At 49.9% G+C, this 19,591-nt stretch overlaps 1 protein-coding gene across 1 annotated transcript in view; it reads right to left on the reverse strand.

Moving 5' to 3' along the window:
- MIPOL1 (mirror-image polydactyly 1) overlaps positions 1-19,591 on the reverse strand; it is a 1,528,730-nt gene that overhangs the window by 594,539 nt on the left and 914,600 nt on the right. The window contains exon 9 of the mRNA XM_069638413.1: positions 16,382-16,483. Coding sequence (XP_069494514.1) covers positions 16,382-16,483 — 102 coding nt within the window. The remainder of the gene's footprint in view (positions 1-16,381; positions 16,484-19,591) is intronic.

The raw sequence follows: 19,591 nt of genomic DNA on the forward strand, positions 1-19,591 counted from the left end.
GTATATCTTTTAGTGACCGTGTTTTTGGATTGCTTACTATTAGTGCCTCTGTGTTTTTCTAGATGTGGTTTTAAATAAATAATTATATCTCTTTTACACCAAGCTCTGGTCAGTGTTTACTTGTTCTATTATGTTCTCCTGACCTATTGTGAATACTCTGTATACTGCCTAACTCTTCTTGAGGGAAGTCTGACTGCTCAGCCACAGCTACCAAGTGAATCTGTGTGGTACAGACTGCTACCAAGTGGGTTTACTGCCAAACACCTGTAGTCCTAAATCTTTTGCAGTGGTCCCAGAGGGAACTGCACAGGTTTCTGCCTAACAGTGAGGTACCGTTTTCATCGGAACACCTGTGGGACTGCGGGACGGTAGGCCATGTGTTGTTGGCGGCGTGTTTCGGTGGGTGAGCCGAGTGAAATTTCGCCTAATTTCTGACTTTGCCGGGATTTCTGGGTAATCAATTCTGGGCCGATTTGCGCAAGTCAGATCTCTGCAGATTCCCACGGGTGTCCTCTTTTCAGAAATGCATGATGTTCCCTGTTTTCCTTGGTGGCTTGGACTCCCGAGGCCCATATCTGTATGGTGTGCCCATCTGGAAAAATCGTGAAATTCAGATGTCAGAAAAGACTTGGGGTTAGGGGTGTGTTTGGCTTTCCCCTTGGCGCCCAGGTAGGTGCACCCACACATGTGAGGTACCGTTTTCATCGGGACATATGTGGGAACATGAGAAGTTATGACATTTGTTGTGTTTGTGTGGTTTTTATAACGTTTTGTCACACAACCCTTTCATTTCCCAAATGTGCCCTACATTTAGTCACTGCTTTAGCCACCATACACTTTTGTAACATGCACAAGTCACCTACCCTTGAAAAAGTCTGCCTGTGGTCTTTCAAAAAATGTATGCTTGCTGTTCCTCACCACATTGGTTTTCCTGATTTACACATGCTAAGTACGTCTGTTCAGGCCGTAAGCATAAAAATCCTATGTACCATGGCTCAGTGTTTGGCTAGTGGTATTGCTTGTTTTGTGTAACACTACAAGGAATGTGTGCTTTCCTAACTGCAAGAGTCATAGACGCCATTACCGTACCAAGCCAACCATGTCCACCACATACCTTTTTTTCAGTAATTGTACCGCTTTTTCCCCCAATCTATGGCATTTTCCCCTACCTAGTTGTTGCCCGACCTGCGCAAATCACCCTTCCTAAACTTGGAATTTTGTCTACTTTTCAGAAATGTATGCCTTTCTGTCCTCCAATTCGGCTTTCCTACCCTTTTTTTCCATTCCGTCCATGCATGTCCAATTGGCAAAAAAGGCCAATATCGCCTACCTCTCACAAAACGGTTGATAACCACATCAAAATAATGTTTTTTCGTTTCCACTCAACATGTTCTTGAAAGCCAGGAAATTGGGGAATTCAGCACAGCAAACCATTTGTTCTTAGCTCTTACAAGGAAAAAAACACAGGCTTCTTTGTACATCCTTTCATTGCCACTTTTTGAAAAAAACACATAAGTTCCCCCTTTTTAGTTATTTTCTCTCACACCGCTATGGCAACCTAGGATTCCTGGGTGGCATTACGACCGCCTACACGTGGGAACCAAAGTGGACAAATTTGGCCGAGATATCTCATGTAATAAAAAGTTACAAGGCATTGAATGGCGACATAACGAAATCACCAAAAAAGCCCTTGGCACTGGGGGGTGGGGGGAACCCATGGCACTTAAAGGGTTAAAAGTGCTCACATGCTCGGAGAACCTGTTTTAACCTTTTTTCCTTCCCTCTTCCAACCTGAGAATCTACAAAGTGTACGAGTGATATATAAATGCAATTACTGTCCTAGTTAGTGCAGTCACCTCAGGGTGTAGGAAGTGTGTAAGAAGCATCTCTGAAGAGGATCTACTATCTTTGTGTTGATTCTGGGAAAGGATTTTTAAGTTATTTGATGATTGCTGCTTACATTGCCCTTTTTAAAGAATGCTTCTTTAAAAACTATTGTTAAATAAATAATTATTTATAACAACAACCCTGAGTATAAGTGTTACTTGGCTACTTGTATTGGTGGATTTCATTGCTACAGCTCTACAGCTAACATTTACTCCTCTTAAGATAAGCCTGGCTGCTCAGTCACACCACCAACTTGTGTGGTACAGGCCTATACCAAAAGGTGGGTTACCTAATACCTGGAGGACAAGGGTTGTGTAGTCTCTCACAGGGTTACTTCATCAATTCTTTCCTAACACTGGGCTCAGATCCTTTTTAACTCAAAAGTTCCAGGTTGGATCCCCCTCTTCCGGGCTCAGATCCCTTTCCCATCAATGTAAGAGAATTCTCTCTTGGGTGACTCACGGTTCACCCCAGATGCCCCTCAACCGGGGTAAGATCCTGCTCAATTAGTCTCCCAGAGCCAGACTCAGACCAATTGCGATCTATATTAACCTATCAAAGACTTTCGAATGTGCACAGGGTTTACCTTGACCGGGTGCATGACCACTTTTTCAATATTCCTTTTCTCACACTCAGCATCACTTGGATATCTGACAGACTTTCGAATGAGCACCCACGTGGCACCGGACCACTCTGTATGGTACTATTTGTTGGCCTCCCAAAGTTCAAATGTAAAGTTCAATAACTCCTTTGGTTCCAATTATATTTGCATCGCATATTCATAAACGCCTCAAACACTGTCCTCTTTATACAAAGTTGCTGCTTGCAACCTTGGTTCAAAACACAAGCTGGTTTGGTATCAGTCTCTCTGACTCACCAGCCGTGCTGTTTTTTCTGACGCCGCTTTGTAGGGCAAGGTTTTCGGTCCGGCGTGGTTCACCTCCTTTCCTTTCGAGCTATCAAGGTTCACAATGAAGGCTTCCCTCTGCAGGGCTCGCGCATTCTCTCATGCAGCACAGTTCACATCGAAGGTTTCCCCTCAGTCGGGTTCAAGTCTCCCTTCACGCTTCACAGCTCGCTAAGAAGGCTTCCCTCAGCCGGGAGGGAGGAGGCAGAAGGGTTAGAGGGTGGCAGCTTGAAAGAGAGCTGTGTCACGTCTACATAACACTGGAAACAAAAAGGGAGATGGTAGAGATCAGGTGGTCCAGAGAGGCCAGGTAGATGCTGAAGAGCCATGGCGATAGGATAGAGTCCTGAGGGACGCCACTGGTAGAGAGTGAGAGGAATGAGAGAAAAGGACCCATTTGCACTTGGGATGGTCTGTTTGAAAGGAAGGAGGTAAGCCATGTCCCTGTCCGTGATACCCAGGGTATCATGGAGACGGTTTATGAGGATGTGGATGGAGTGGTTGACTGCGTCAAAGGCAGACGATCGAGAAGGATCAAAACAGAGGGAGTGGTAGAGTCCAGATTAGATAGTAGTTCCTCGTGGGTCTTCAGGATAACAGTTTCCGTGCCTCTGGATTCCCTGAAACCAGACTGGTGGTAATGGAGGCAGCCAGCCAATTCTGTGTGGAGGGTCAGCTGGGGGATGACCAGCTTCTCAATACATTTGGGTGATAATTAGCCAGGCAAAAAGGGTAAGCAATTGGCTTTTTTAGGAGAGAGTGCACAAGGGAGTTCTTAAGGGGTTGTGGTAAGGAGCCAGTGGCAATTGATTGGTTGCAGAGGTCAGCCAAGACAGGGGCGAGAGAGGCGATGTTTTCCTTGATAGTTCTGGAAGAGCAGGGGAACACCTGTTGAGAGAACACTTTCATAGAGTGGGCCACTCTGGAGATCTCATCTGGTGCAATGGGAGTGAAGGTGGAGTATGGAATGGGAGGGGGGCCAAGGGAGCCAAGAGAAGGGGGAATTTGGGGGGAGCAGAGGACAGGATGTCCAGAGTTTTGGAGGAGAAGTGGGCAGCCAGTGCAGAGCAGAGGGCCTGGGAGGGAGATGGAGAGAAGGATACTGCGGTAGGATTGGCAAGTTCCTTGCAGATTATAAAGAGTTCAGCCATGTTATTGGTGGCTCTAGAGATGCAGGCTTGGACATAAGCCCTCTTCTTGGAGCAGATGGCAAGACGATATTGCCTTTGGAGCAGGCGGCAGCCCAGCTTGTCAGAGTATGAACTAGATGCCTGCCACCTCCACTCTGCAGCTTTGCACTTGCGTTTCAAAGCTGCCAAGACAGAGCCATACCAAGAATTGCAATCAGAGGCAGGTTTCATGCGGATCCTCATAACATGGGCATGATGTCCAGGGTGACAGAGAGATGGAGGTTAGCTAGAACAGAGTCAGAGGGAGAGTCTAAAAACAGGGGAGGAGGAGGGATGAAGGAAGAGGCAAATACAGCGACTGACACACGCGTCTTCGATCGAATGACAGATAAGCAGACTGGCAGTGGGGGGCGGAGGCATAATCAAGGGACAGGGGAGGTCAAGGTGGGAAGAGAGGAGAGAGTGGTCATACTAGGAGAGAGGGGTAGTAAGACGGTTGGAGAGAGGGATGCCTGTTGTGTTGAGAGCATCCAAGGCGTGTCAGGCAGAGAAGGTTGGGCCAGAGGGAAGGATATTGAGAGAAAGAGTGTTGCAGAGGTCACAAAATAGAACAGTAGCCACATCTGGAGAGTCGAGTTGGATGTTAAAGTCCCCAAGGAAGAGAAGTTTGGGGAAGGAGGCAAGAAAAGGAGGACGACAGGTCAGCAGATTCTCAGAGGAAGAGGGTGATCAGTCCGGGGGCTGTAGATAGTAGTGAGAGTAAGAGAGGAGGTAGGCGAGACAGAAAGCCTGTAGACTAGGCTTTCAAAGGATGAGTAGGTTTGAGCGGGGACGATGGAAGCAGGCATCCACTCAGGGAAGATCAGAGCCACTCCACCACCAGGCCGGCAGGACCTGGGATTAGAAAGGATCTTGTAGCCCTCAGGGAGAAGAGCGTCAAAGGCAGTGATGGAGCTGCCATGAATCACGTCTCAGTGAGAGCAAGGACATTGAGGTCAAGGTCTTCAAGGAGGTGACAGATGTCGGAGGAGCGTTTGATAGCTACCCTCAATTCTCGCTCTGCTAAGTGAAGCTGGTTGCCCCCTTCAAAAGATTTGCGAGGGGGGGAACGGGGGTGGGGGGAAGCACTTTTGCTGGTATACTCGCCTACCAGGAAGAACACACTCCTACTACTACAATTAGTCTCTTCTGTTAGTGGCAATATTTGTTTCAAGGTTCTCCACACCAGTACGTCATGTGAGGCGGGTTGAACAATCGTTGCCTATCTTTAGAGTCTCTTGACTGTTGGCAATATGGGTTCCAGATTTCACCAAAATGGTCTCTCTGGAAAGGAGAATTGCACTTGTGTTGCCCTTTTGACTCCTTGTTATAGTCTCTTGGCTTTTGGCAATGTGGGTTACAGATTTCCCCAAGTTCACATCTTCACATCTCATCTCGAGTAGTGCACCCTTTTGCCTTTTAATCCTGCTTGCTTGGTATTCAAAATTGTCTGGTATTAGCAAATGTTCTGCTCGGAGTGCCCCTGGGTTACCTTTTCCAGCAGGCCAACTCACTGGCTTCTTTCAGCATCTCTGTGTCACTCCTTGCTCCTGTGGCAGACCCTCTGCGGCCCGGCAATTCCACGGACAGCTATCCTGTACCTGCTGCCGCCTGCACAGCCCTTCTGTGGAGCTCCTCCGGCTGCTTCGGCTCTCTGCATCCTCCAGCACCTCAAAGTGACTTGTGTCGGGCAGGGAGCATGTCTCCCACACAGTTGGGCTTCTCTCCCCGCTGCTGACCACAACTCCGCTTCCTGCTGTGCATACTCTGCAAAACCGCATGCCTTCACTTCCTGCATCAGCTTCTGCTGACACTTGCACTCCGCTTCAGCTCCAACCAATTTGGCCTCTCCAAACTTCTTTTGCCTCTGCTACTCCTTCCCTTAGCTGTGGCTTATTCACAGATTTAAATGTCCCACTCAGGTGCCTTGGCTTCCAACAACTAGACCGCACATCCCTGTTAGTAGACCTTTGATCCTCATTAACTCTGTGTCCCCCTTTCTCGTCCCAGTGCCACAGGCATTATGGATCTTAACGTCCATAGTGGTTATGTCTCTTTCATGTGTCTTATGTTCAGATTGATTTGTGAACTGAATGTAATCAGAGCTTGGAGATGTTATGAGAATGATATGTGATTTAATATTGGGGTTAGGATGTGTACCCAAGACAGAATCATTGTAATTTGAGGATGTCACATTTTAATCATGAATAAAACATATTCTGTGTAGGTGACTTTTCATAGAATGTTCTTTGGATTTGCTCATGGTAGGGACTTGCGCAGCAACAGCATGCCATTATATCTTTGGGAATTCTAGGATTCTCAAGAAGATGAATAGCGCATCTCTGCCAAGGGAGTCACCACGTCCCCCTGACAACCATCTCCTGCTATGTGACCCTCCCTCCTGATGCCACCCCCAGGGTCAGGATCGGGTAGCGGCTGCCTTCCCCTGGCCACGTGGGGGAGATCTTAGGCTGGGGTTCAGCGATGACTCTGCAGGATTCATGTGATCCTCCCTCCTGATGCCACCCCCAGGGTCAGGATCGGATAGCGGCTGCCTTCCCCTGGCCACGTGGGGGAGATCTTAGGCTGGGGTTCAGGGATGACTCTGCAGGATTCATGTGATCCTCCCTCCCGATGACACCCCCAGGGTCAGGATCGGGTAGCGGCTGCCTTCCCCTGGCCACATGGGGGAGATTTTAGGCTGGGGTTCAGCGATGACTATGCAGGATTCATGTGACCCTCCCTCCTGATGCCACCCCCAGGGTCAGGATCGGGTAGCGGCTGCCTTCCCCTGGCCACATGGGGGAGATTTTAGGCTGGGGTTCAGCGATGACTCTGCAGGATTCATGTGACCCTCCCTCCCGATGACACCCCCAGGGTCAGGATCGGGTAGCGGCTGCCTTCCCCTGGCCACATGGGGGAGATCTTAGGCTGGGGTTCAGCGATGACTCTGCAGGATTCATGTGACCCTCCCTCCCGATGACACCCCCAGGGTCAGGATCGGGTAGCGGCTGCCTTCCCCTGGCCACATGGGGGAGATCTTAGGCTGGGGTTCAGCGATGACTCTGCAGGATTCATGTGACCCTCCCTCCCGATTACACCCCCAGGGTCAGGATCGGGTAGCGGCTGCCTTCCCCTGGCCAATTGGGGGAGATTTTAGGCTGGGGTTCAGCGATGACTCTGCAGGATTCATGTGACCCTCCCTCCTGATGCCACCCCCAGGGTCAGGATCGGGTAGCGGCTGCCTTCCCCTGGCCACATGGGGGAGATTTTAGGCTGGGTTTCAGTGATGACTCTGCAGGATTCATCACAATAGAGAGCGAGTCCTCGTTCCTTATCATGAAAAACAAATGCCTGAATAGACCCCCCTGGGGCTCCTACCAAATTTGGCATTGCTCGCTCCGACATCAGAGGTAATTTTCCAGATGTTCCTTACACTTGCCTATTCCCCTCCCCTCACCCCAGGATCAGGCATCAGAGGCGCCTTACATTTTTTGACAAAGCTTGCACAGCAGAGGTACGCGGTACACAAATATCACCCTCGCACATACCAGTTTCCTACGGTTCTCGCGCTGCAGGTCCACATAGCAGATTAATGCTGCGTTCGGGTCCCAGTAGTGCAGAGTCAGAGTGCGAGCCGGCGACACATTTAAAAATGCTTTCATTCTCCCTATTTTGGTATAAAAAAATACAGGAAGCTCGGATACCAGTCACGTAACTTCTCTACACTAGGGAGACACAGTGCGAATCTGGGGATTTGCAAAGGAGTGTGGGAAAATACAAAATGGTGGACCATCCCTTTTAGGGTTTGGTGGTTTGCAAAAAAATAAAAGCACACAGAGGTGAACCAATTAGGCTCAGCCAATAAGGGCACCACATCCATTCAGATCCACAGGTGTAGACCCTCACAGAAGTCCAACCCCAGGGGAATGATCAAAGGGCTATTTAAGGCCAGAGACCCAGTCAAGCAGGGTGGGTGTTTAGTGTAGAAGCTGGTGGCAGGTGTTTGGAGGAGTTTGGAGAGCGAAGAGCGAATTTGGAGGTGGTGGGATAGGGGTATTTTGGTGGAGGTTGGAAACTAGGGAGGAGAAGTATAGGGAGGGGAACATCAGGAGGTGGAAAGCGAAGACCATCAGGAGTTGAAGGCAAGTGTACATTGAGAATTGAAGGGTGGTGAAAGAAAGGCAAAAAACATCAGAGGGTGGAAGAAAGTGTTTAAGGCGATTGGGGGTAAATGCCAAGAGGAGGTGGTGCTATTATAACATAATGAGGGGGTGGTAGTGGTCGAGTTGGAGTCCAGACCTGGTGGTAGGAGTGAAACCCGCATGCAAATGGGTTACGCCTACAGTGGCAGGAACAGCGAGAACCTGGCGATGCACCAAGGTGGAGAAGGACCCGAGTAGGTGTAGAGTGATGATCAAGCAAACAAGAGGAAGGACCCTAAGAAAGGCAGGCGACTAAGGCACTTGTAAAACCCCCTGGGAAGAGCCCTGTTGCCTAGGCAACACAGCTAAAGAGGAATAAAGAAAGGTATGGGAACCCCTGGAATCAGCAGTGAGAGCTAAGAGGGAGAAGAGAAATGTGGAAACCCCTTAATCCAGGATTGAGAATTCAAGGAAAAGGAGACCCCGAGATGTTACGTTATGTTAAAGGTACTTGCATAGCACACCGTCACCAACGGAATTGGTCCCCAGGCGCTCTGGCGGATCTGTAAACAGGAAGGAGGGGTGAAGGAGAGTGGGAGAAGTGGTGTGCTGTGGCAGCTTCAGCTCGGTATACACCGAGTGCTGGGCTTTGGTGCTAGTGGTGATAGTGATGTGTTATTTATATAGTGCCTTAATCCAAAGCGCTTTACAGAGCACATACTTTACATACAATATCATCCAACCGAAATTGGTACTCATTTATCGACCTCGGAAGGATGAAAGGCTGAGTTGGCCTTGCTGGGATTCGAACCTGCGATCTGCAGATCATGCTCAGATTGCAGCAGCAAGCGCTCAACCCGCTGAGCTATCTCACCGGCTCGGGCGAGGCCTCGAGTGATGTAGGTGATGTTTATGTGTTGTTGATGTGGTGTGGTAAAGTGCGTGCAGATTGCTGGGAGAGAGATGGTTGTGTGGCTTTGTGTGGGTTTAAGTATGCAGAAGATTAAGGGTTGGGTTAGTGGGGTCTGTATCCTGATTCAGGTACTTATGGCTCTGTTAGAGTTGTATACCTGTGGGTTGGATTGTTGCTGGTTCCTCGTGGGCCGACTCGCTTTGGTGGTGCTGCGCTGATCCAGCTGTATCATAGTGAGTATTGTTTGGATTGGTAGGTGCGTCTGAACCTTATCTTCGGGTGTGGGAATGGGTAGGTAATATCTATTCACAGGTTATCTAGTGTGAGACTAGTCGGTTGAGGCTTTGAACGGTTCAGGGTCGGAGTCGTGTTGATGTGGTGTCCTAGTGCATCCGTCTTGGTGAGCCTGTGTATTAAGTCAGTCATTCGTATCCTTCTGTCCCGACTGTCTTTCCGTTGGCTCTTTGGTTTCCGTGGTGTGAACATCCTTGGGGCTATTGTTTAGTTGTAGTTTTTGTGTGGTCGGGCATTGTGCTTCCTGCGGTGTATTGGTGGACAGTGTGTAGTGATGAAACATTCTGTTTCTCACCCACTGGATTGGGGCTCGTGGTGCAGTGCTTCCTTTCCCTCTCTATAATTTGTCCTTAGCGCTGTTGGGGATGGGAAAAGAGGAGGGTGCTTGAGTCACAGGGAGCGCCCCTGAGAAAAACAAACAAAGGGAGCGGGAACCCTGATTCCAACTTGTATTGTCCAAAGTCAAAAGACAACCCATTTAGTTCTGAGTTCACAGTGCCCCTATTTTCTGTTCCGCCCAACCTATGCGGTCTTCCTAAAATGAAGAAACTCTATAAAGAAAATGAAGAAAAATGGTATTCCTGCCTTGGTCTCATTACTGATCCCAGGTCACCATCGTGATAGGGCCCCTGGTTCAGGCATCAGGAAAAAAGGGCTCTAGCCAGGGGTGGACTGGCCTATAAGATTTCCCGGTAGGCCTCTGCACCCTGGGCAGGGGTGGAGTGGCCTATAGTGAACACCGGAGATTTCCAGCTAGGCCTGTGCACCCTTCGAGCCCACCAAGAATGGCATAGGGAGCAGCAAAGGTAAAGAAGGAGGGAGTTTGCCCAGTCGGACTTATACCACTAATGGGGAGCCTGATCCTGCAGGGGTGTGGGGATGGATAATAGGAACACTGCCACCGTTCAGCAAAGAAGCTTCAGGCAGAGTCATTGCGCCGAGGATAGTCAAATCAATGGAACAGATGCCTGCATGGAGCATGGCTGTCCCATCAGCACCAAATCAGCCTGAGAGAAGAGCTGATGGAAGGTGGCGTGCTCTTGCCTAGTTCCAGGACGCTGGCCCAGCTTGCTCTCTGGAGCCCAGCTCAGCTGGAAGCAAGAGCTGATGGAAGGTGGGGTGCTCTTGCCTAGTTCCAGGACGCTGGCCCAGCTTGCTCTCTGGAGCCCACATCAGCTGGAAGGAAGAGCTGATGGAAGGTGGGGTGCTCTTGCCTAGTTCCAGGACGCTGGCCCAGCTTCCTCTCTGGAGCCCGAATCATCTGGATAGAAGAGCTGATGGAAGGTGGGGTGCTCTTGCCTAGTTCCAGGACGCTGGCCCAGCTTCCTCTCTGGAGCCCAGCTCAGCTGGAAGGAAGAGCTGATGGAAGGTGGAGTGCTCTTGCCTATTTCCAGAACCCTGGCCGAGCTTCCTCTCTGGAGCCCAGCTCAGCTGGAAGGAAGAGCTGATGGAAGGTGGGGTGCTCTTGCCTAGTTCCAGGACGCTGGCCCAGCTTCCTCTCTGGAGCCCGAATCATCTAGATAGAAGAGCTGATGGAAGGTGGGGTGCTCTTGCCTAGTTCCAGGACGCTGGCCCAGCTTCCTCTCTGGAGCCCACATCAGCTGGAAGGAGGAGCTGATGGAAGGTGGGGTGCTCTTGCCTAGTTCCAGGACGCTGGCCCAGCTTGCTCTCTGGAGCCCAAATCAGCTGGAAGGAAGAGCTGATGGAAGGTGGGGTGCTCTTGCCTAATTCCAGGACGCTGGCCCAGCTTGCTCTATGGAGCCCACATCAGCTGGAAGGAAGAGCTGATGGAAGGTGGGGTGCTCTTGCCTAGTTCCAGGACGCTGGCCCAGCTTCCTCTCTGGAGCCCAGCTCAGCTGGAAGGAGGAGCTGATGGAAGGTGGGGTGCTCTTGCCTAGTTCCAGGACGCTGGCCCAGCTTCCTCTCTGGAGCCCACATCAGCTGGAAGGAAGAGCTGATGGAAGGTGGGGTGCTCTTGCCTAGTTCCAGGACGCTGGCCCAGCTTCCTCTCTGGAGCCCAGCTCAGCTGGAAGGAAGAGCTGATGGAAGGTGGGGTGCTCTTGCCTATTTCCAGAACCCTGGCCCAGCTTCCTCTCTGGAGCCCAGCTCAGCTGGAAGGAAGAGCTGATGGAAGGTGGGGTGCTCTTGCCTAGTTCCAGGACGCTGGCCCAGCTTCCTCTCTGGAGCCCGAATCATCTAGATAGAAGAGCTGATGGAAGGTGGGGTGCTCTTGCCTAGTTCCAGGACGCTGGCCCAGCTTCCTCTCTGGAGCCCACATCAGCTGGAAGGAAGAGCTGATGGAAGGTGGGTGCTCTTGCCTAGTTCCAGGACGCTGGCCCCGCTTCCTCTCTGGAGCCCACATCAGCTGGAAGGAAGAGCTGATGGAAGGTGGGGTGCTCTTGCCTAGATCCAGGACGCTAGCCCAGCTTCCTCTCTGGAGCCCAGCTCAGCTGGAAGGAAGAGCTGATGCAAGGTGGGGTGCTCTTGCCTAGTTCCAGTACGCTGGCCCAGCTTTCACTCTGGAGCCCGAATCATCTGGATAGAAGTGTTGATGGATGGTGGGGTGCTATTGCCTAGTTCTAGGACGCTGGCCCAGCTTCCTCTCTGGAGCCCACATCAGCTGGAAGGAAGAGCTGATGGAAGGTGGGGTGCTCTTGCCTAGTTCCAGGACGCTGGCCCAGCTTCCTCTCTGGAGCCCGAATCATCTGGATAGAAGAGTTGATGGAAGGTGGGGTGCTCTTGCCTAGTTCCAGGACGCTGGCCCAGCTTCCTCTCTGGAGCCTAGCTCAGCTGGAAGGAAGCGCTGATGGAAGGTGGGGTGCTCTTACCTATTTCCAGAACCCTGGCCCAGCTTCCTCTCTGGAGCCCAGCTCAGCTGGAAGGAAGAGCTGATGGAAGGTGGGGTGCTCTTGCCTAGTTCCAGGACGCTGGCCCAGCTTCCTCTCTGGAGCCCGAATCATCTAGATAGAAGAGCTGATGGAAGGTGGGGTGCTCTTGCCTAGTTCCAGGACGCTGGCCCAGCTTCCTCTCTGGAGCCCACATCAGCTGGAAGGAAGAGCTGATGGAAGGTGGGTGCTCTTGCCTAGTTCCAGGACGCTGGCCCCGCTTCCTCTCTGGAGCCCACATCAGCTGGAAGGAAGAGCTGATGGAATGTGGGGTGCTCTTGCCTAGATCCAGGACGCTAGCCCAGCTTCCTCTCTGGAGCCCAGCTCAGCTGGAAGGAAGAGCTGATGCAAGGTGGGGTGCTCTTGCCTAGTTCCAGTACGCTGGCCCAGCTTTCACTCTGGAGCCCGAATCATCTGGATAGAAGTGTTGATGGATGGTGGGGTGCTATTGCCTAGTTCTAGGACGCTGGCCCAGCTTCCTCTCTGGAGCCCACATCAGCTGGAAGGAAGAGCTGATGGAAGGTGGGGTGCTCTTGCCTAGTTCCAGGACGCTAGCCCAGCTTCCTCTCTGGAGCCCACATCAGCTGGAAGGAAGAGCTGATGGAAGGTGGGGTGCTCTTGCCTAGTTCCAGAAGCCTGGCCCAGCTTCCTCTCTGGGGCCCAGCTCAGGAGTAGAGCTGGGGGGCAGGTTTGTGCAGTAGGATGAAGAGGAGGAGGCCTCACTCCTGAAGCACATCTCTTTTCTTTCTCATGGAATCAGCGTTCCAGCTACATACGTTCTAGAGGTGGGGTGCTCTTGCCTAGTTCCAGTACGCTGGCCCAGCTTTCACTCTGGAGCCCGAATCATCTGGATAGAAGTGTTGATGGATGGTGGGGTGCTATTGCCTAGTTCTAGGACGCTGGCCCAGCTTCCTCTCTGGAGCCCACATCAGCTGGAAGGAAGAGCTGATGGAAGGTGGGGTGCTCTTGCCTAGTTCCAGGACGCTGGCCCAGCTTCCTCTCTGGAGCCCGAATCATCTGGATAGAAGAGTTGATGGAAGGTGGGGTGCTCTTGCCTAGTTCCAGGACGCTGGCCCAGCTTCCTCTCTGGAGCCTAGCTCAGCTGGAAGGAAGCGCTGATGGAAGGTGGGGTGCTCTTGCCTAGTTCCAGGACGCTAGCCCAGCTTCCTCTCTGGAGCCCACATCAGCTGGAAGGAAGAGCTGATGGAAGGTGGGGTGCTCTTGCCTAGTTCCAGAAGCCTGGCCCAGCTTCCTCTCTGGGGCCCAGCTCAGGAGTAGAGCTGGGGGGCAGGTTTGTGCAGTAGGATGAAGAGGAGGAGGCCTCACTCCTGAAGCACATCTCTTTTCTTTCTCATGGAATCAGCGTTCCAGCTACATACGTTCTAGAGGTGGCGTAGAGTGTGTGCTAAAGGGGTGACTTTACCCGGCCCCTGCAAGGCTATTGGATCATAGTGGAAACTTTGGCAACACGCCCCCTATCTTGGAATGCAGCGACTTGCATGAAGTACAGTTGAGGTGTCATGATCCAGATGAGGGGACCATACACAGCACAGGAAATCCCAAAAAGGCATATACCCCAATGCTTTTGGGTAGGCATACTGAAAAACAACAAAGAATGTACAGTGGCTGTTCCAGTGGCGACATCTATGCACAGAAAAAAAGAACTGCGGTCATGGGGCCTGTGCGCCTTGGCTCTCCTGGGAGATCCCTTGCGTGGCTGCTGCACCAATGATGCAGCGAGAGAGTCTGCATGGAACTATGTTGTGCCCGCTAGTGGCTAAGGAAAAGTACCACATGCAGTCTAGGCCTGGGGGATATTTCAAGAGTTTAGGAGGAAGGTATTGTGATGAATCCAATGGAGTCATCATGGCTTCCCCCAGTGGTGACATCCTCGCATGTGGCCAGGGGATGACAGCCGCCATCGGATCCTGACCCTGACCCTGGGGGCGGCTATATGACGGAGGATCACATGGGAGAGAACCACCAGGGAGAGGTCATGGCTTCATTGGATGGGACATGGTATCCCCCATTTGCCCATGAGAAAGACCCGCTGAATTCCAATACCCTAATGGCCGCATGCACCTGTTCCCCCCCTTTTGAGGAAAGTAGAGAACCCTCTTCACCCAACTCCAGTCTATCTAAAAAGCAAAAGCTCCAAGACTACCTTTTTCAGTGCCAAGTCCCCTTCATATAGAACAGTATTTTTCATATAGAACCATTTAGAGAGATTTCCCAAGTACTATGCATAAGTTAACATCAATGGACTCCAATTCCCACAACCACCTAAGTACTGGGACAAGGAGGATGAAGGAAATGATGCAGCACAGAAAGAGCCTCAAGGTCAATGAGCGCGCTAGTTATTCTGAGAAAGCACCTGTGCGTGGGACAGCATACAAAAAACACACTATTGATAGCAGCTGTTCAGGAGAAGATGTTGCATCTCCCTCTGAGGCGTGCGAAGGTTGGAGGCATGAGCCAGTGTGGCGGAACAAAGGGCTTGCCAGGAGAGAGTGAAAGTAACGCTTAATGAGCAGGAAATGCTGCAGAGATGCTGGTAACCATGGGAAGAGGCCTGTGTGTTCGGCAGCTGGAGGAAGCAACGTTTCCCTCACTGGGACCTGAAGGCAAGCAGAAATGTACGAGCAAAGCCCTGATAGATGTCAGAAAGATGTTGAAGCAGCCCAGAGTGGAAAGCAAGCGGCAAAGCAACACAGCCTAAGTGCGAATGGAATGGAAGACACCACACAGAGTCAGCCCAAGCAAAGAGGGGACCCCGGGGCATTTTCGGCAACCACGTCAAACACAGTTTGAACATTGTAATGCTGCCGAGGCAGAAACAATAAGACGTTTGAGAGTCAAAAAAGCAGAGTACAAACACAAACCCCACCAATATAGGAGTGCAAGGAATGCAGATATGGGAAAGCTTGAGACGAACACTGAAACAACTAGAAATAGCGATCCAAGGAAGATATATGCAATTTTGGATATAAAGAGAGGGTTATGTATGCATGGAGATGGGAAGTCCTGCCAGGCGAGTGAACCAGCCAGTTCCAAGTGCATGAGAAGTCCTGGCAGGGGAGTGTACCAGGCACTGGCAAAATCTATGGGAGGTCCATAGAAAGGACCCTGTTTTTTTTTAGCAAAGAACTGTCAGAGCAAGAGTAATTGACGCTGCAGAAGAAACCAGGGGAAGGCAGTAAACCTCTGGAACCAAGACTTGTTAGTCTTGATCAATTTTGTGTTAAGAAGGAACTTTCTGAAGAAGAAGAAATTACAAGACTAAGCAGCTTTGTACGGCCCACTTGTTGTGGGCCAAGAAAGACACAAAGAACTGTTAGACAAAGAACATCGCCATCCCATTGCAGAATCCAGAGGAAGGGAACCACCCTCTGGAACCAAGGTTCTGTACCTTGGAGAACTTTTATGTTGGAGCTTTTCTATTTTTCATTTATGAACACTTTTTGCAACCACCAGGTTACAGACATTTTCCTTCTAACTTTATTATTTGGTTCATAGTGTGAGGGTCAGGATAGAATGTTTGGATACAAGGACAGTTTTGATTTCTGACATCCTGACAGATCCCTAGTTTTTGGATTTAGGTAGGTACATTCCTCTTGGAGCAGGGTCAGAAAGGCATCTTCCCAACCTGTTTATGTTAATAAAAGTATTTAGTCAACAACATGACAACTTTGTGTCTGGCTTTCATTTCTGACCCCTGACACTATACAGCAGGAAGATATTTCTGGGCGACATACATACACAGTGGATCTGTTGCAGTAATTCAAACCAGCAAAACATACATCCCATTAGAAAATGTGCCATTGTTGTCTCTGGAAACATCCTCACTTTCTTGGATCGATCTGAACATGCCTGGCTACATTTATATTGCATATTTCTACTGTTAGTGGTTTATAATAAAATGAATACCAGGACGATCTTTAAAAATGGGATTTTCTATCTGAGAATAGAGGTCAAAATCCAGGAAAAAGAGCAGAAAAAAAAATTGAGGAGAGAAAGGAAACAAACTCAGATTACACAAGGGAGGAGGGCAGAGTCTTGGTGCAGTGCAGGTATAATAGGTGAAGTATAGGGGCCCAAGTCAGGACTGGGAAGGAGTAGAGCCACTTCAACCAAGATGGATGAAGGAAGAACAGACACAGGAGACAAATGGAGCTAACTACCTTCTCAGCACGCCCCAAGCGATGGTCCATAACACCACGTCCATCAGTCGAAGTCTGACTCTTCTCTCTTACACGATGGAGCTCCTTTTCCAGATGCTTGCACTGCAGGGAGAGAGTAATTTTAGTCAGTTGGGGTGCAAGAGTGCGTGTACAAGATAGAAATAAGCTCTCATTACCACCCCCAGCAGAAGGCAAGTCCGGGAATCTCCCCGAGCTTTGCTCCCAGAAAGAGTGTGTCTCGACATATCTTCCACCAAGCACTTGTGATAACAACTGTCTCAGAATGTCTCTACCACCCAAGCCATGGGATACTGTGGACCTTCAAAACGACTTCTCACCCAAATCCAGTGATCACGGGAGTCTACCAGTGTCTCCCATTCTACCCATGAGCTGAACAAGTTACATACGAGTAGCAACGTTCTTTCGATTGGATGTTCCTCCCACGTATTCCTCATCTTTTGATAAATATCCTTCCAGCTTCAGCTGCTTCGGAAAACAAAATTCTCGGCAGTGGGTGCTGTGCAGTAGCATTGATGACTGCATGTCCACTGAGGGCCTCCGTCCGACCATCAACGTCATCCGCAGTATATGTAGCACGTGCAACACCCGTTGGCTTCAATTCTATTTTTCCATGTTTATAGTAATAACTAGTACCTCCTGAGACCTTAGAAGACTCTCAGAGAGCCTAGAGTGTATAAAACACACATTCCACAGCGGGGTAGGTTAGGAGGGGCAATGAAGAATACGTGGGAGGAACATCCATTCAAAAGAACGTTGCCAAGGGTAAGTAACTTGTTCTTCGAATGGATTGTGTCCTCCCACATATTCCTCATCTTTGATGGTCTCGCAAAGCAGTAATAGTCTTGGAGGTGGGAAAAGAATTTAGATTTGTCCTTAGCAGTTACCATGGACAGAGTGCAAGACCACTTTCCCAAAAGCTCCCTCTTGAGCAGAAGTGTCCAGAGAGTAATGTTTTACAAAGGCGTGTACGGTAGACCAAGTGGCTGCTGCACAAATGTCTTTAATTGGTACTCCTCTCTGAAGAGCAGAAGTAGTAGGTATGCCCCTGGTTGAGTGAGCTCTTAGACCCCTCTGGGGGATCTTATCCAGCCAATCTACAGCATTGTTGGATAGCCAAAATAATCTATCTGGAATGGAGTCTGCTTTGTTATTGCTAAACCCAATTTATGACCTGTGCATCCGATAAGTAACTGGTCGTCCTGGTGACTTTTTGCCATTCGCGATATATAAAAACTGAGAGCCCTCCTAGGGTCCAGTCTACTTTAAGAATGACCTTTTCCTTATAGATAGAAGACCGTGTATGGAGGTTTACAAGACAGTGCTTGCAACTCGCTCACCTTGCAGGCTGATGTGATTGCGACTCGTTGTTAGTGTTAACAGTCTTACTGGACTTGAATGCATGGGTTCAAAAGGGATGCATGTTAAGAATTTTAATACAAGATTTAAATCCCAAACAGGGACCTGAAAGGGAGTAGGAGGAAACACATTAGTGAGTCCTTTAAGAAACGGAATGATTAAAAGGGAATTTCAAATATGAGGTTTCTTCTGATGAGCGCTTGAAAATCGAAAGGGCTGCCAGATAACCCTTTATTGCTGTGATCTGGAGCCCCAGATTTGCTAAGTGAACTACAAAAGATAACATTGTAGTTGTATCTCACTGAAATGGATCCACATTCTTATCCCTACACCAGCTGCTGAACTTGTTCCAACGACAGCAGTATAAGGATTTAGTTGCTGACCTTCTGGCTGAAAGTAACATTTCCATTACGTCGTCCGGGAGGTCCCAATCCTTATATTTCAGCCTCTCAGGGACCATGCGTGAAGGCTGAGTGTCTTGGACCTCCGGATGGAGAACCCAACCCTTCTCTCTCGCTCTCATTTAGAGAGATTGTCAGAGGATCGTCTGAGAGTGAGATCCCTCTTGAGAGAGAGAGAGAGAGTCCTCTCTTTATGGAAGACGTATTGGAGAGCAGATGGACAGGTCTCGAAGGTCCGAGTACCACATCCTCCTGGCCCAGTCCGGAGCAATTAGGATCATGGATTTCCCGAACTTCCTCAACCTCCTGATCACGTGAGGAATGACAGGGACTGCAGGAAATGCATACAGGGGTGGAAACTCCCAGTCCACTACGAATGCGTCTCCGAGAGCTCCTCTTTGGGGAAATACCCTGGAGCAGTACAGTTCACACTTCCGGTTGACATTGGTCATGAACAGATCCACTTGAGTGACCCTACCCCTCCTCGCTTGTTGAGGTAGTACATGGCCACTGTGTTGTCCGTCATTACCAGGACATTCTTTCCCTGTATAGATGGCAGGAAGGCCTTCAGCACTAGTCTGATTTCCCTCAGCTCCAAAAGATTGATATATAGTTTGGACTCCGATGTAGACCAACGACCTCTGACTGTCAGATCGTTGGTATGGGCTCCGCACCCCGGAGTTTAGCATCCATCACTACTGTTATCTCTGGCCATAGTTGCCAAAAAGGTTCCCCCTTTAGAATATTGTTCTCGCAGGCCCACCACAGGAGGTCCTGTGCTACTCTACACGGAACCTGAAGAAGGTCTGACATCTTGCCTGAGAATTGGGACCGTTGAGTCCTAAGAGCCCATTACAGGGATCTCTTTCTCAAACGATCCTCTGGCACCAGAAAAATGCAGGATGCCATGAAGCAAGCCACCTCAAAAAGAATCGAAAGCTGGAAGATACTGGGCACTTTGAAATTTGGTGACCATCTGCAGTATGTGATGAGCCCTCACCTCGGGTGGCGAGGCTTTTCCCAAGGAGATATTCAGGACTGCTCTGATGAATTTGAGTTTTTGAGATGGTATCATGTTTGACTTCTTGTAATTTGAGGAAGGAGTCCAGTTTGTGGAGAAAGTGGCAAGTCACGCTGAGATGTTCCAGGGTCTGTTCAGGAGAACGAGCACTGATCAGCCAATCTTCCAGGTGGGGTAGACGTGAATTCCCCCCACTCCTTAGACGCGCTGCCACAACCACCATTAACTTGGTGAAAACCCTTGGGCGGAGGCTAGCCCAAACAGCAGAACTCGAAATTGATAACGAGAACCGCCAATTGTGAACCCTGGGGACCTTCTGTGCTTGTGATGGGTAGGAACATGAAAGTAAGCATCCTGAAGGTCCAATGATACCAACCAGTCTTGAAGTTGGAGAGCCTGAAGGATCTGAGA

This window comes from Ambystoma mexicanum, chromosome 14 (assembly GCF_040938575.1).
Source record: "Ambystoma mexicanum isolate Mex_15411 chromosome 14, UKY_AmexF1_1, whole genome shotgun sequence".
Classification (NCBI taxonomy): domain Eukaryota; kingdom Metazoa; phylum Chordata; class Amphibia; order Caudata; family Ambystomatidae; genus Ambystoma; species Ambystoma mexicanum.